The sequence below is a fragment of the Podarcis erhardii genome, assembly GCF_964252035.2.
Source record: "Podarcis erhardii genome assembly, chromosome: 3".
Classification (NCBI taxonomy): Eukaryota; Metazoa; Chordata; class Lepidosauria; order Squamata; family Lacertidae; genus Podarcis; species Podarcis erhardii.
The window spans coordinates 110,288,365-110,304,622 of record NC_138507.1 but is presented as its reverse complement, the minus strand read 5'-3'; the positions used below and the strand labels follow the sequence as shown (position 1 = coordinate 110,304,622).

General features: G+C 43.2%; 1 protein-coding gene and 1 long non-coding RNA gene across 31 annotated transcripts in view; one reads left to right on the top strand and one right to left on the bottom strand.

The window, feature by feature from the left end:
- The window catches only part of NRXN1 (neurexin 1), a 1,006,781-nt gene that overhangs the window by 503,276 nt on the left and 487,247 nt on the right, over positions 1–16,258 (top strand). For all 30 annotated transcript variants that reach the window (XM_081854480.1, XM_081854477.1, XM_081854473.1 and 27 more), the window contains 3 exons: positions 2,401–2,523; positions 3,575–3,956; positions 6,346–6,536. In XM_081854480.1, coding sequence (XP_081710606.1) covers positions 2,401–2,523; positions 3,575–3,956; positions 6,346–6,536 — 696 coding nt within the window. The remainder of the gene's footprint in view (positions 1–2,400; positions 2,524–3,574; positions 3,957–6,345; positions 6,537–16,258) is intronic.
- Positions 1–16,258, bottom strand: part of LOC309338060 — a 268,979-nt gene that overhangs the window by 176,954 nt on the left and 75,767 nt on the right. The window lies entirely within an intron of this gene.

Genomic DNA, 16,258 nt, shown 5'->3' with positions numbered 1-16,258 from the left:
GGTACCAGGATACCTTGGGTACTATGCACCTTGGGAGAACAGAAGCAATCTTTTCTGCTCCATCTCAGGAAGAAAAATGTCTTGGGCCAGCCCTGATGTAGGATGAATGTGCACAAACACTTGTAAGCATGCACATTCACATACATAACATGTGCAAATAGTGTGAAAAGGAAATTTCATACATCTTGGAGAGGGCATGCACATTGACATAAAGTTTTTTGGTTTTTTTTTAAATGCATTGCATGGTCAATATACATAATCTCCGTGTTCATGTTTTTTTTCTTTAAAAAAGATTGATTCATTAAAGGTCAGAATATATGAAAAATGTTAAAGTTAAAAGTTGAGTCTTAAGTCAGCTCCTATTTATCCTCCCGAAGGAGCCTAGGACTTCTTTGTGGTCTCTGGCACACAGCCAATATCTCCCTTTAAGCACAAAGAAAAGGTAAACTGAATTAGAATAAAGAAGCTTATTTCTGAAATATGCTAGAACAAAGATAGTGATAGAAGATTCACATTTTCATGAATTCAACAGCACCCTTATAAATGCAGAGCCAACATAGTTACTGCAATTCCATAGGGGCACTGAAAGCTAGCAAGCTTTATATTAATTCTCAACTCAATCATTCCTAGAGTCTTTCAGCATTGTGTCTGTTTAGAAATGATGGCCCCAGTACAACTGAGGTCACAAGCAACTAAGTGCTTATCTGCATTAACACACACACACACACAGAGAGAGAGAGAGAGAGAGAGAGAGAGAGAGAGAGAGAGAGAGGGGAGAGAGTCTCCTCTGGGCATTTCAGTGTGTCTGGGATGAGCATTGCATATGCAGATGTGCCCCTAGATGTTTGTGTTGTTGTTGGTTTTTTGGGGGGCATCCTCTCCAGCTGTGTGAACAGAAGCCTGCCTTTTTCACATTGTTCTGTCTTGTTGGACAGCCATTTTGAATGAGAAGGATCTATGCAACTTGGTCGATGGATAAGCAGGATGCTGCACTCAACATTTGGGGTTTCCAACTAATTGCACGTACATCAGGATCAATTTTTGAAAGTGTTTTTGTAACTCTTGAAGTTGTCCATTGGATTTCTTTCCAAACACTAGTGAAGTTAAGGGCAGACAGACATGAATTCTCACCAGGGTAGGCACTGGAGTCAAATTGTCTCAGCTGTTAAACAGTCAATTGTTCTCTGCAGTTATAGTGACTCAGTGTGATTGATTTGCAGATACGGTACATGGTTTGGATAGCACAGTGTTGTCTGCAGCCAGGTCTTCAGCAAACCTGCCATAAATGCTTCTTGCTGATCTAGGGTCTTTGACTTCAGGCCTGTTCTTGCATTGATGAGTGTTAAGAGGCTGGGGAGAAAATAGCAACCCTACCGCCCCTCCCTCTCCATCTTACTTGCCACTCAGTGATAGCAAAGGCCACTCCTTAACATGTACCACTGTTGCTTGATGGTAAGCAAGAAGGAGAAGACAGAGAGGACAGCCCAGCTTGCTGTTCATGCCATCACACTTGCTGTGTCCCTGGCTTCCAGGTGCCATTCCACATCTCAAGGCAGCAAGGAACTGTTAACTGAGAATAGATTTTGTCGTGTTGAAGAGTTTTAAATGTTCATAAATATTAATATAAATATATTCATTCTGATGACACAAGATTAGACTGTGATGAAGGTGCCCTTTCAGATCAACTGATTATATAAACATACCACTCACTCTTTTTTGTGCCTTATATTCTTTCTGTGGGTTTTATTATGGATAGGGGCTTCAACAACTGGAAACAGCCTGTGCGTCTCTTGACTTCTGAGAGGTCCTCCCTAGCACTTTGACTTATAAAAGAAAGTCCAAGTTATGTTGTTCCAATCTCTTCTGTGATCCTTTCAGTTTAGAGATTCTGAATGCATTTTATTGAAACTCCTGCCATATACAGTTGTATTAAGCACATTTATTAACACAACAAAGCATATGCAACATGAGCCAGGATGCAACTTTCAACACACTGAAAGACATTATTGCACATCTGCAGCCTAAAATTCAGGTTATCATTCTTTTAGCACCTTTATTGAAAAGCTGCAGCTTACATTAACTTTTGATACTGGTATCCACCATCTCTGTATTGACTGTGCCCATTTATGAAAACCCAGTTGGCCAACTTTGCCATTTTGAAAATATAGCCCACAAGTGTTGCAAGATGACATGTCTGTTGTTTGAAGTCTGCAGAGCCTTTGACACTCTTCCAGCTTGTCTTTGGAATATGTTTTATAAAATGTTTGCTCCAGCCAGTTTCTTTCTTTCTCTTCTCTTTCTCTTTGTTTCTCTCTCTCTCTCTCTCTTTCTTTCTCTCTGTGAGGTTCACATGTTGACTAATTTAAAGATTCCATAATAACTGTTTGGCATACCCTACAGGCAAAGGTCCAGAAACCCTTTTTGCTGGCTATAACCTCAATGACAATGAATGGCACACAGTACGTGTAGTTCGAAGAGGAAAAAGTTTAAAGTTAATGGTGGATGATCAACAAGCCATGACAGGTAATAATGAATAATGGTTGCTTATTTATCAGATATCACCATTCAGTACAGATTTGGCGATGTTGGCTGTGACCCAGATTGTCTCATTTGCCTACCTGACACAACGATCAGAAGAGTCTTCGTCTGCTTCTGGTTGAACTGCACTGATCTAACAGGCCAGTGGCTTCCATGCCCTCTAATTCTGAGGATCACTGCTTATTGCTCTGATCCTAAAGAGGGCTATGGTTAAAGGTGGAAGATCTGAGGAAGGGGGGGACCAGCAAGATGATAGATGATATAGATGATAGATAGATAGATGATAGGTAGGTAGGTAGGTAGGTAGGTAGGTAGGTAGGTAGATATCAACAGACAAAGAGATGGTGGAGGTGGGAATGGCAAGAATTTTGAGGAGGGGGTTTGCTTTGCAAACATAACATCAGCAACTATCAAGAAAGTCAATATTACATAAGCCACTTTCAGAGAGGCCAAAGATTTGATCCATGGATTCTCATGTGTTGAAGGTGGTCTCAGTTATGTTGCAGTAAAGGTAATGAAGCTACTCCACACAGTGTTGGAGTCACCATGGTAGTGCCCCTGTGCATTGCTCCGACCTTTTGGGTCAGCTCCTGCACCCACACTTCGTGACACCGTATCTCCAAACATTGTTCGTCCCAGTGGGTTTTATCCAACAAAGTTGTCCCATTAGCACAAGGACTTCTGCCCCAGGAGCACAAATCTGCCCCAGAGCATTGGGGTAACCACCAAAACAGATTGGGGCATGCAGGGAAGGGAGTGAAAAAGGATTCCCCATTACTTAGGCAGATGCCTCTGCACTGAAGGGGTGATCTCATTGAATACCACCCAATGTCTTGCTTTTGAATGCTCAGACTGAATGTTCACCAAAGCTCAACCCCTTTCGGTGTGAACCATGGGAAGCTATTGTCTCTCTCCTGGTGGTATACATTTTGGTTGGCTCATGCTCCTTGACCGAGACCCTGGGAACTGAGCATCGACTCAATGCTGACTTTTCTGTTTCTGACACTAACTTCTTAAAATTCATTTTCATTCAAAGGTCAAATGGCTGGAGATCACACAAGACTCGAATTCCATAACATAGAGACGGGGATCATAACAGAGCGCCGCTACTTGTCCTCAGTCCCCTCCAACTTCATTGGCCACCTACAAAGCCTCACCTTTAATGGCATGGCGTACATTGACTTGTGTAAAAATGGGGACATTGATTACTGTGAGCTCAATGCCCGCTTTGGCTTCAGGAACATCATCGCAGACCCGGTCACCTTTAAGACAAAAGCCAGCTATGTTGCCCTGGCCACATTGCAAGCTTATACCTCTATGCACCTGTTTTTCCAGTTCAAAACAACGTCGTTGGATGGGTTAATACTCTACAACAGCGGAGATGGAAATGACTTTATCGTGGTTGAGTTAGTGAAAGGGTGCGTACAAAACTCACAACACAACTATACAGATTATATTAACCATGAAAGCTGAATGGAGCTTCCAGATTCAGGGGACAGGGTGTTAGACTAGACTGACCTCTGGTATGATCAAGCAAATTGACTGCTCTTATTTCCCTTAAAATCAGACAGCTATTATTATTATTATTATTATTATTATTATTATTATTATTAAATAATAATTATTGCACTCTTCACCCTTAGGCCAAGGTTACAAATAATAATAATAATAATAATAATAATAATTAATAATAATTTATTTATACTACACCTGGCTGGGTTGTTAAAAACAACTTATAATCACAGAAAGAAGGTGGTCATGAAAATACACATCTCAAGTTACAAAAGCCAAGTGAGTTGTGCTTGACACTTGCAAAAACCCACGATAGATGGGTGTCAGCACCCAACTAATGCCTTGCCTACTTTACAAACTCAGGCTTCTTCATGGCAGATTGTATATATTTTGAAAGAGAGCTATAGTGCTTCTCATACCTCTCTCTCAACATTTTTCCTCTCTCAACATTTAGCTAAGACCAGATCCCCTGTATATTCCCCATTCTCATCTTAATATCTCTTGCTCAAAGCAAGGCCCAAGTTTGGTGGATGGAGACATATTTGTCCCCATGAACGAAAGAACATTGCTCAAAAGGTTGTATGTATTACTTCTGAAACTAAAGTCGGCTGCCCAAAGTGCCGTGGCAAATTGGGCCCTTCACAACCTAGAAAGGTTGTGAAGGATATTGTCTCAGAAGGCTCTAAGAGGTGCAATTTCTGTGCAGTGGGCAGTGAGGAAGAAAAGAGCTCTTGTTCAATATTGCCATGCATAATCATCCCCATCACAAAATTTATTACCTGCTCTTTAGCAGCAAATCCCAGGGCTTGTTACAATAATTTAAATATCAGTATTAAAAAACCCCCCAGTTAAAACAAATAACAACCATAGAATTAGGAAGGGCTGCACTCCTCAAAAACTCAGGTTTATAGATTTAAGAATTTAGAAGTTACTACCACTCTCCTTCCCCAAAGAACCCTGAATAAGCTATTTCTTCAAGAGGGCTGGAACTCCAGCAAACAACTCCCTACATTCAGGAGGAAGCCATGAACTAGTATAAAATGGAGGTAAAGGTAAAGGGACCCCTGACCATTAGGTCCAGTCGTGACCGACTCTGGGGTTGTGGCGCTCATCTCGCTTTATTGTCCAAGGGAGCCGGCGTACAGCTTCCGGGTCATGTGGCCAGCATGACTAAGCTGCTTCTGGCGAACCAGAGCAGCGCACGGAAACACCGTTAACCTTCCCGCTGGAGCGGTACCTATTTATCTACTTGCACTTTGACGTGCTTTCGAACTGCTAGGTTGGCAGGAGCAGGGACCGAGCAATGGGAGCTCACCCCATCGCGGGGATTCAAACCACCAACCTTTTGATTGGCAAGTCCTAGGCTCTGTGGTTTAACCCACAGCGCCACCCGCATCCCATAAAATAGAGAGGTAGCATCAGTATGGTCTTAGAGGATTGGGGGTTGGTCCACTGGGGCAAATGGGGCACTCCACCAACTGCACTTATCTCTCTAGGGATGTGGGTGGTGCTGTGGGCTTGCTGATTGGAAGGTCAACGGTTCAAATCCCCGTAACGGGCTGAGCTTCTGCCAACCTAGCGGTTCGAAAGCACAGTGGTGCAAGTAGATAAATAGGTACCGCTGCAGTGGGAAGGCAAATGGTGTTTCTGTCCACTCCGGTTTCCATCATGGTGTCCTGTTGTGCCAGAAGCAGTTTAGTCATGCTGACCACATGACCCAGAAAGTTGTCTGTGGACAAACACCGGCTCCCTCGGCCTGAAGGCAAGATGAGCGATGCAACCCCATAGTCACCTTTGACTGGACTTAACCATCCAGGGGTCCTTAACCATTTACCTTACTTACCTATCTGCACTTATCCAGCCCTACCTGCCTGCCTTTTTACTTACAACCCATCAAGGTGTATCATTGGATCTGACACAACCTACTGTTGGCCCCTGTTCCTTCTGCCCTGCCAGTCCCAATGGGCACCACCCTCCACTGTCTTACAAGATAGACAGTCTTTCATTTTTGGTGTATGTTTACTTATAGGGAGTTTTGTATGGAATGTTGTTATACCATTCCCAAACCAGCCTTATAAAAATGTTCCTGCTGTTGCAAGTTACAACTAGGAAGACACCGGCTTGCTGAAGACCTTCTGAATTTTCAAAAAGTTTAAACGAAGTGAGGCATGAGAATGAAGAGCTGTCAGTTTCATTCATTTACTTCTTCCAGGGGGGAATGAAATCATTTGGCTATTTATTTATTTATTTATTTATTTATTTATTTATTTATTTATTTTTGCTCCCTGTTTTCAGGTATTTACATTACGTGTTTGATCTGGGAAATGGTGCAAATCTTATCAAGGGAAGTTCCAATAAACCCCTGAATGACAACCAGTGGCACAATGTGATGATATCGCGGGACACCAATAACCTCCACACAGTGAAGATTGACACAAAAATCACAACACAGAGCACAGCAGGAGCAAGAAACTTAGATCTCAAAAGTAAGTGACATTGCTATTTATAGAAATAATCTGCTAGGAGGACAAGCTGCAACATTGCATTTTGATGTTCCTTGCACATTTGTAGGAAACATAGGGAGATATGCTGTATTTATTTACTGGGCCAACTCCGGTGGCAAAACACCTGCAAACCTGTGAGCTGCAGAGCATTATTCCAGAGGCATAAGTGTTCAGAGGAAAATGGATCAGGTGTGGTTATAAATTCTGCTTTGTAGCCAGGCTGTGGGATTGATTTCTGGCAGGGGGGAACAGCTTGATATTATATGGATCTGCTCTAGCTGCTGCAGGCAGCACAAACATCACTGTGCCAAACGGCCGCCAGTATTTGCCTCTGTTCTCTCCTCCGGGGAGACCCAAATGTGAAAATGTCACTGAATAACTGGGTCTTATCAGTTTCCCCCAGTGAACGTAGCATATTCCTCCTGGCAGAGATCAGTCCCAAATAGGCTGCAAGTTGGGGGGATATTCTGATTGGTGTGTGATGTGTGTGTGTGTGTGTGTGTGTGTGTGTGTGTGTGTGTGTGTTGCCCATTCATTTGCACAAGGAGCAAATTAGTTGCATCCTAGAAAATCTCTGTTGAGGAGACACCCACATCTCAATGGTTACAGGCCCTGGAGTTAAGAGGGTAGATCCTGGGAGAAGTTTGAGGAGCTTATCATTTTGTATAGGCAAGAAGAAACAGTTTCACCCTAATAAGAAAGGGTCTCACAAATGTGGGTGCCCCTGTTCAAATGATAATAATAATAACATTTTTTTTTATTTATATATTGGCCATGTGGCTGGGTTTTCCCAGCCACTCTAGGCGGCTCCCAACCGAATATTAAAAACACAATAAAACATCAAACATTAAAAACTTCCTTAAACAGGGCTGCCTTCAGATTTCTTCTAAAAGTCAGATAGTTGTTTATTTCCTTGACATCTGATGGGAGGGCGTTCCACAGGGAGGGCGCCACTACCGAGAAGGCCCTCTGCCTGGTTCCCTGTAACTTGGCTTCTCTCATTGAGGGAACCGCCAGAAGGCCCTCAGTGCTGGACCTCAGCATCCGGGCTGAATGATGGGGGTGGAGACATTCCTTCAGGCATACAGGGCCAAGAAAACGCACTGATCTAATGTTCACAAGCAGGATCAAAGTGTGCCTCAGTCCTCTGTATGGCGTTCCTTCCCCTCACCTCTTCCCCAAGGAAAGGTGGTGACAGTTGGCATCCTTTAGGTCCTGGGAGACAATATTGTTTCCTGCCAGGAATTCCTGGTAGAGAAAAGTTCCTTGGGATGTGCATGCTGATGGCAAGGAGCAAGCTATTATTCAGAAGTAGTGGTTTGATTGGGAACTGGAGGTGCTTCAGAAGCTTATCATGGATTCGTCAGCAAGAAGATTGATAAAAGGCAACAAGTTTCCCTGAAAGACTGCAAGGCAAGTGTATTATCTGCCATCAAGCTATATTTCAGATTGCAGTCTTTCTTCCTTTACCAGCATTTGCTGATAGTTAACAAAGATTCTGAGCTCCCCGGGGACACAAGCCATTGCTAGGATATCTCTGCTGATATTTCTCGTAGCTGTGTGAGGTGGCAGAAATTTACATGGAAATAAAAAGGAGAGCTTTTGCAAACCTCCACTCATACGGTGGGCTTGTGATGCAGTTTGTATCGTGCTTTGTTAGTGTGTGGTAGATTGGATACATAGGAAATTAAGCATCCGTTGCCTTATCTTCTAACTTTGTAGTTAGAATAGCTACACAGTTAGAATATACACACACCCCACACACAAGAGGTACCTGCAGATTTATTTTGGTGGTAGTGGGGATTGTGTGATTTGCTAAAATGGTTAGGCATCCTTTCCATTACCAAAGGGGAGTTCCATCCCCAAAATTCACTCAGCTTTAACAGTACAGTGGTACCTCGGAAGTCTAATGGAATCCATTCCAGAAGTCCGTTCGACTTCCAAAATGTTCGGAACCAAGGTGCAGCTTCTGATTGGCTGCAGGAAGCTCCTGCAGCCAATCGGAAGCTGTGGAAGCCACATCAGACGTCCGGGTTCCAAAGAACGTTCACAAAACATAACACTCACTTCTGGGTTTGTGGCATTCAGGAGCCAAAACATTTGACTCGCAAGGTGTTCAGGATCCGAGGTCCGACTGTATTAACATTCACCACCATCAGCAAACATCTTTGGCTCTGCTACATTTTTGGAATCAGACTTGAGGCGTGGTGCAATCGGTTCCATTTACGAAGTACAAAATGGCCAAGTTGCCTACATTCAGTAGGATAGTAGGTATAAAAAAATAAATCCTGCCCACATGCCTTATGCCCACTGACTTCTTTCAAAAGTTTTTTTGCACAGCCTACTTCCTGCAGTCATCATTTGATCACAGGAAGTTGTGTGGCTGCTTGATCTGTATAGGCAGTGCTGCCATTGGGGATGTGCTTGAATGAAAAGTACATGCACAAACAGTGGCTTTATAATCAGTTAAGATCAGGCATCAGCAAACTTGGCCCTCCAGATGTTTTGAGACTACAATTCCCATTATTCCTGTCCACTGGTCCTGTTAGCTAGGGATGATGGGTGTTGTAGTCCCAAAACATCTGGAGGGCCGAATTTGCCTATGCCTGGTTAAGATCAACTGTAGGCATTGCAATAAGAGTTTTCAGACTGGAAGCTCAATGCTGTGTGAACTCTGTGCTGCTATGAGGAAGCAATTTGTGATTTAAAAAATAAAGAAAATTCACGGCTGTTTTCATACAAATTTTTCCTAATAAACACATTTTTGTTTGCAGATTTGACTAATATACAAATTCTTGTAAGCAGTTTTCCCTAAAATAATGTCTTATTTTCACTAATGTGTGGATTTATAGGAACAATTTACCCCAGTATATGCATTTTTCTTCTGATTACTTGGCTGGTATTGCCCTCTCTCTCTATATATATATAATTATAATGTGTGTGTGTGTGTGTGTGTGTGTGTGTACAAAATTATAATTATAATTATAAATGGAAAAGTGCTAACATTAAAAGATGGCTGCTTGTTTCACCTATAAATGGAAACTGAATCAAATTTATCCCCCACCCTGGTCTAGCAATACTTTCTTCTTATGCCAATCCCCTTCTGAGAACTGACCTGGATTCCAACTGCAGAAAAAAAATCTCCAAAGCTTGGAGGTTGTTTGCTCACCTCTACACAATTTGGTTCAGCTGAAAAAGTTATCCCCGTGTTTCTTTTTCATTTCCAAACGCTATACCTGACTTTACAGATACCATGCTTCGTAAAAGCACTAGAGGGCACCATTATGTCACAAAATATCCTTCCTGGTGCAGTCTCAGGGAAGAGAAGGGGGGGGGGGGCGGGAATCTCGCTGCAGATCAACTCCGCTGAAATATCCAGCCTAGTTCTTTTTGTTTCCTCCACGTTCCAAATTCTGTAATAATAACCCTTCCGTGCAAAATCTTTCCCACAGGGTTTCTAACCTTGAGGCTTCTAACAAAAGCACTAAAACAAGCATATTGACATTTTAAACTAGGGAGTAGAAGTGTAAACACTTGTAGCGGTCGTCTCCCCTGACTGGCCTCGTTGAGACAGATTTGGGGGATGCGGTGCCTGCTATTTCAGGTGGCATTTGAAGTTATGACCTTTGCAGGGGCAGTATTTCTTTCTTCTGTCTTACTGTGTGCAGAAACCTCTGACATAACCCAGAATGCAGGCAAGGCTCACCTCCCAATTCCTCATCTATTTTGTAGAAGGTGTTTTGTATTTCTTTTCATTTCCCCTTCAGATTTTTATTCTCATTCTCCTTTCCTTTGTCTGAAAAAGGCCTCTTGTAAATAATAATAATAATAATAATAATAATAATAATAATAATAATAATAATTTATTTGCACCCCATCTGGTTGGCTTTCCCCAGACACTCTGGGCAGCTTCCAACAAAGATTAAAAATACAGTGGTACCTCGGGTTACATTCGCTTCAAGTTACATAGGCTTCAGGTTACAGACTCCGCTAACCCAGAAATAGTACCTAGGGTTAAGAACTTTGCTTCAGGGTGAGAACAGAAATCACACGGCAGCGGCACGGCGGCAGCGGGAGGCCCATTAGCTAAAGTGGTACCTCAGGTTAAGAACAGTTTCAGGTTAAGGACAGACCTCTGGAATGAATTAAGTACGTAACCAGAGGTACCACTGTACATTAAAATGTCACACATTAAAAACTTCCCTGAACAGGGCTGCCTTCAGATGTCTTCTAAAAGTCTGGTAGTTGTTTATCTCTTTGACATCTGATGGGAGGGCGTTCCACAGGGCGGGGCCACTGCCAAGAAGGCCCTCAGAGCTGGACCTCAGTGTCTGGGCAGAACGATTGGGGTGGACATGTTTTATGTGTGCACAGTGGCGTAGCGTGGGGGGTGCAGGGGGGGCCAGCCGCACCGGGCGCAACATCTGGGGTTAGGGCAAATCCACGGGTTAGGGGGCGCAAATCCACGGGTTAGGGGGCGCAAATTACTTGCCTTGCCCCGGGTGCTGACAACCCACGCTACGCCACTGTGTGTGCATATGGATGCATACATACTCTTCGAGTGTCCCAATTTTCTGTGAACAGTCCCGGAATTCCGAAAGCCACCCCACCTTCTGATTTGATCCCAGAATATCCCAACTTTCACCAGTGCTGCCACCACCGAGCTCAGGGAGGAGGATGTGGCAGTGGCGGTCGTGAGAGAGCATCCTGTTGCCTCTCTGTGGCCACCACTTCTGGCCTGCTTCCATGGGCAGCTCATGGCGGCTGCTGGAAGAAGAGTTTGGATTTCATATCCTGCTTTATCACTATCTGAAGGAGTCTCAAAGCAGCTAACATTCTCCTTTCCCTTCCTCCCCCACAACAAACACCCTTGAGGTGAGTGGGGCTGAGAGACTTCAAAGAAGTTTGACTAGCCCAAGGTCACCCAGCAGCTTCATGTGGAGAAGCGGAGACGCGAACCCGGTTCACCAGATTACGAGTCTACCGCTCTTAACGACTACACCACACTGGCTCTCACTGCTGGAGAGCAGGTGAAGAGGAGGAGGAGAGGTTTTGGCCACCAACGCCCCAGCCAGCCACCTCCTAGGAGTCTGCCTGCCTCCTCCCACTCAGCCGCCCTACAGCTGTGGAGGAGGCGGTGGACGGACTGTTTGGGGCAGCGCAGAGCCTGTGGGCACCCAAGCCACTGCGACACTCCCGGGAGAGACACGTGGCTCGGGTGCACTGCAGCCCCCACATTGAGTGCCGCTCAGCACTTTGCCACCCCCCTCAGTGGTGACACCAGGGGTGGCCCGCCCCCACCACACCCCCCTTCCTCCGCTCCTGGCCACAGCCCCACATGATGCATCAGCTCCCTGAGTGGGAAGTAAAGGGAAGCAGAGTGGAGCACAAGGAGTCTTGATTTTGTTTATTTAAAAAAAAATGCTTTATGTGTCTATGTCCAGTATTGGCCCTTTCTAAAAAATTATTTATTTATTGGTGTGTGCTTTTCCTTTTATAAATTTTCAAATTTGGTTCCCTCAGTTTCTCAGTTTTCCCATCTTAAATTAAGCTATTCGCATTTCTGCAGCAATTTGCGGTTTGCTTGTTTATTTTAATTAAGGGGGCGTTGCTCGGTCCCAGCTCCTGCCAACCTAGCAGTTCGAAAGCACGTCAAAGTGCAAGTAGATAAATAGGTACCCTTCCTTTTTTTTTTTATAAATATTTATTTTGGTTTTATGTAGTAAAACAAATATTACAATCAAACAAAACAACAACAACAAAAAAAAAGGTACAGTAAAAAACAACATAACAGACACAGCATAAAAACATATAACAAAAAAAGTAAAAAAAGAACAAAAATTAAAGAAAAATTAGTTTTTTAATTCTTATCTTTATAACCCTCTTTCCTGACTTCCTCACATCTCCCTTTCCTGCGTTCCCCTTTACTCAATCAAATTTAGCAGCTCCTTACCCTTTTTCAAATCTTAATCAATATTATACATTCCAGCCTATTATGTCTTCTATTCTTTGTAACTTAATCCCTTATATCCTTTGTTTAGTTTCGACATAATATTACTCTGGTCTTACCCTTTTTTTCCTTAAAACATTTTTACATATTTCTTTTTACTATGTCACTGATGCCATATTATCTTTATATCCAACATCATTTTAACATTCAAACATTTTGCAATGTTTTTGGATATATTCTTTGAATAGGTACCCTTCCAGCGGGATGGTAAACGGCGTTTCCGTGCACTGCTCTGGTTCGCCAGCAGCGGCTTAGCCATGCTGGCCACATGACCTGGAAGCTGTAAGCCGGCTCCCTCGGTCAATAAAGCGAGATGAGCGCCGCAACCCCAGAGTCGGCCACGACTGGACATAATGGTCAGGGGTCCCTTTACCTTTACCTTACCTGAAAACCCACCACCATTTCAGTGTGAATTTCTCCCGATGAAACACATTTTTGTTTGCAATTTTGTGACCAAGGTGCACAAATCTGCAAGCCATTCCCCCTAATATACAATGCGTTTTTGGGGTATGCCATTTTCACTAAACACATTAATTTTTATGTACACTTTCCTCTAATTATATATGCTTTTCAGTACACATTCTATTTTTTTTGGGGGGGGGACTTCATCACAAAATAGGAACAGTGTGAATTTTGAAGGATAATTTTGTTCCACTTTGCATATTGTTCTGAAAAGTGTGACGTAGGTAGATTTTCCTTTAAATGTGCACCCAAATGAATCCCCACCCCCATCCCTACATTTCTGGGATTCTGTAGTTCCATTCAGGTAATAAAAGGGCCCTCACTGATCCTACCAACTTCCATACATTGTGGGGAGGAGGGGGGGTAAGTCAGTGGGGAACATAATATATTTCTTTAGGTTTTTCTCCATTATTTGGAAATCTGTATGGTTTGATATTGTGCAGGAAGTTTAGAGCGGGCTCCCTGGTGCGAGCCTTCTCCAATGCAGGCACGCGATCACATGAACTACAATGCAGAAATTCGCCTCTTGCATGATTCGAAGCACATGGGGTCTTTAACACCTGATCAGGGCTTTCCTGTGCTCTTTCTGATCTCATATTGTTTCACCAGGGCAAGGCAAGACATTTGCTGCCTGAAAGCTAAGAGGGAAGTGAAATAACCAACTGTGTTTGGATAACCTCCTTCTCTCACTTGGGAGATAGTACTCTAAGCCTGTCTAGGCACTGTACATTTAAAGAAGATTTAAAATACATGACTTCTCCCAAAGTTCCTTTCTGTGCAGCTGTGCAACAAAGCAACTGTGCTTTGTTAAGGGTGCTGGAAATTATAGCTGTGTAAGGGATAAACTACAGTTCCCAGGATTCTTTGGGGGAAGAATTGTGCTTTGAATGTATGGTGTGTATGCAGCCTAAATGCCCTACAAGCTCTGCATGGAAGTTTTTTTCTGCTTTCCCCTGCTTTAGATCTCCATTAATTGCCTTTCTGGCATCAGCAGCCTCTGCACCAATCCTGACTCTCCTCTCAAAACTATTTGCATGCCTAGAGACCAACACAACTGACACTAATAAGGTGGCAAAGATTAGCAGTTTTTGAAGCAAAGGGTCAAAAGTGGCTATGGTCATAGTAAAAAGGTAAAGGTAAAGGGACCCCTGACCATTAGGTCCAGTTCTGACTGACTCTGGGGTTGTGGCGCTCATCTCACTTTATTGGCCGAGGGAGCTGGCGTACAGCTTCCGGGTCATGTGGCCAGCATGACTAAGCCGCTTCTGGCAAACCAGAGCAGTGCATGGAAATGCCGTTTACCTTCCCGCTGGAGTGGTACCTATTTATCTACTTGCACTTTGACGCGCTTTCAAACTGCTATGTTGGCAGGAGCAGGGACCAAACAACGGGAGCTCACCCCGTTGCAGGGATTCAAACTGCCTACCTTCTGATCGGCAAGTCCTAGGCTCTGTGGTTTAACCCACAGCACCACCCGCATCCCTATGGTCATAGTAGTTAGGAGCAAAATAAACGAGTAAGGGGCCCTATAAATGCTCCCTTGGATATGTGAGAAATGAAGGGATGTCTGGTTCTGAGAGCAATGATCAGGAAAACTCACAGAGCAGGCCTTAACTCAGTAGCAGAAGATCTGCTTAGTATTCAAAAGGTCCTGAATTTAATCCCTGGCATCTCCAGGTAGGACTTGGAGAATTTGCCACCTGAAACCTTGGAGAACAGCTGCCAATCTTTGTAGACAATACCCAGCTAACTGGGCCAATGGGCTGATTCAATATGAGACTGCTTCTTATGTTACTGTGCTTTACCCCAGACTTCAGTGCTCCCCTGTGCAATGCCTTCTCCTGTTTCATATTTCCGAGCACCTTAAAGACTGAGAGACTGAAGAAATGTGATAAAAGGAAGAAGGGGCCATGGGTTGTCTTAGAGCTATAATGGGATTGCGTTGGGGAAGATGATGAGAAGGAGCAGCTGGAGTATCTGAAAGGGAAAATGGCCTGGAGGACTGGTTGGGTGGGGGTGGAGAGGGAAGATAGAGTTAAGCATGGGAGGCTGGAGAAAGGAAGAAAAAAGCCAGAAGAAGGTGTGATTCAAATGGAGAGAAAGTATGAATGGTAGTGCAGAAGGGTGGGGACATATGGATGCTGTTGTCCCCCCCCCCCCACATACCACAAATGTGTGAGATCACTTTTCAACAGTGAGGAAATAACCGTGAAGATAATGGGAAAGGCTTTCCGCTTACGGCATCCATTTCTTGCACTGTTATCTTGGTTGAAAATGGCCTCTTTCTATACTGTAGCTTAGCATTATCTTCACAAGCATCCCCTCCTCTGATGGAGCTACGCGAAAGAGATTGGAAGTTATTGTTTTCAATTAGTTGTGTTTTAGCATTTCACATAACTCTTAAATGGTAGTTATTCTTGTTGTTTGATTAGTTGTTTAGTTGTATCCGACTCTTCGTGACTCCATGGACCAGAGCACGCCAGGCACTCCTGTCTTCCACTGCCTCCCGCAGTTTGGTCAGACTCATGCTGGTAGCTTCGAGAACACTGTCCAACCATCTCGCCCTCTGTCGTCCCCTTCCCCTTGTGTCCCATGTTTTATTGAAACAAACCAGTTTCATGAACCATACTTGGGCTGACTTCTTTCCAGTGCACCATGGTTAAGTCCAACCACAGTTTGTCCAGTTTTCAGACATAATGGCAAACTGTGGTTAGTCAAATATAAAAGTGAAGGCTTCTAATTTCCACTGGAGGAGGAAAAGGAACAGAGAGTGCATAAGGCTTTTTTTAGGCTAAACCATAGTTTAGAATTTCATCTGAAAGCAATCCTTTTTTATTTTTCTGCATTATTTTAAGCTCTCTGGTAGTGCAAATTCATGAATACCAAACATAAATACATATGCATACTAGATTTTTTTAAAAAACCCTCTCACTTTTGAGTGTTTTCAGCCATTATCATTGTCGTTATTTTTAAAAAAATTATTTTTATTAAAAACAATTGTGTTACAAAACAAATAGACAAGAAGTACATATAGTGTCTCCACTTTCTTTCTTTTTTTTATAATAATATTTTATTAGATTTCCACAATAAAAAAGATTATAAAACAATAAATGGGAAAAAACACAAAAAAATTACAAAACCTCAAAAGTACAAAAATACAAAAATACAGACACTCAACATAAAAAAGAAAAAAAAGAAAAGGAAAACAGAGAACACTCTTTTCAAATTCATA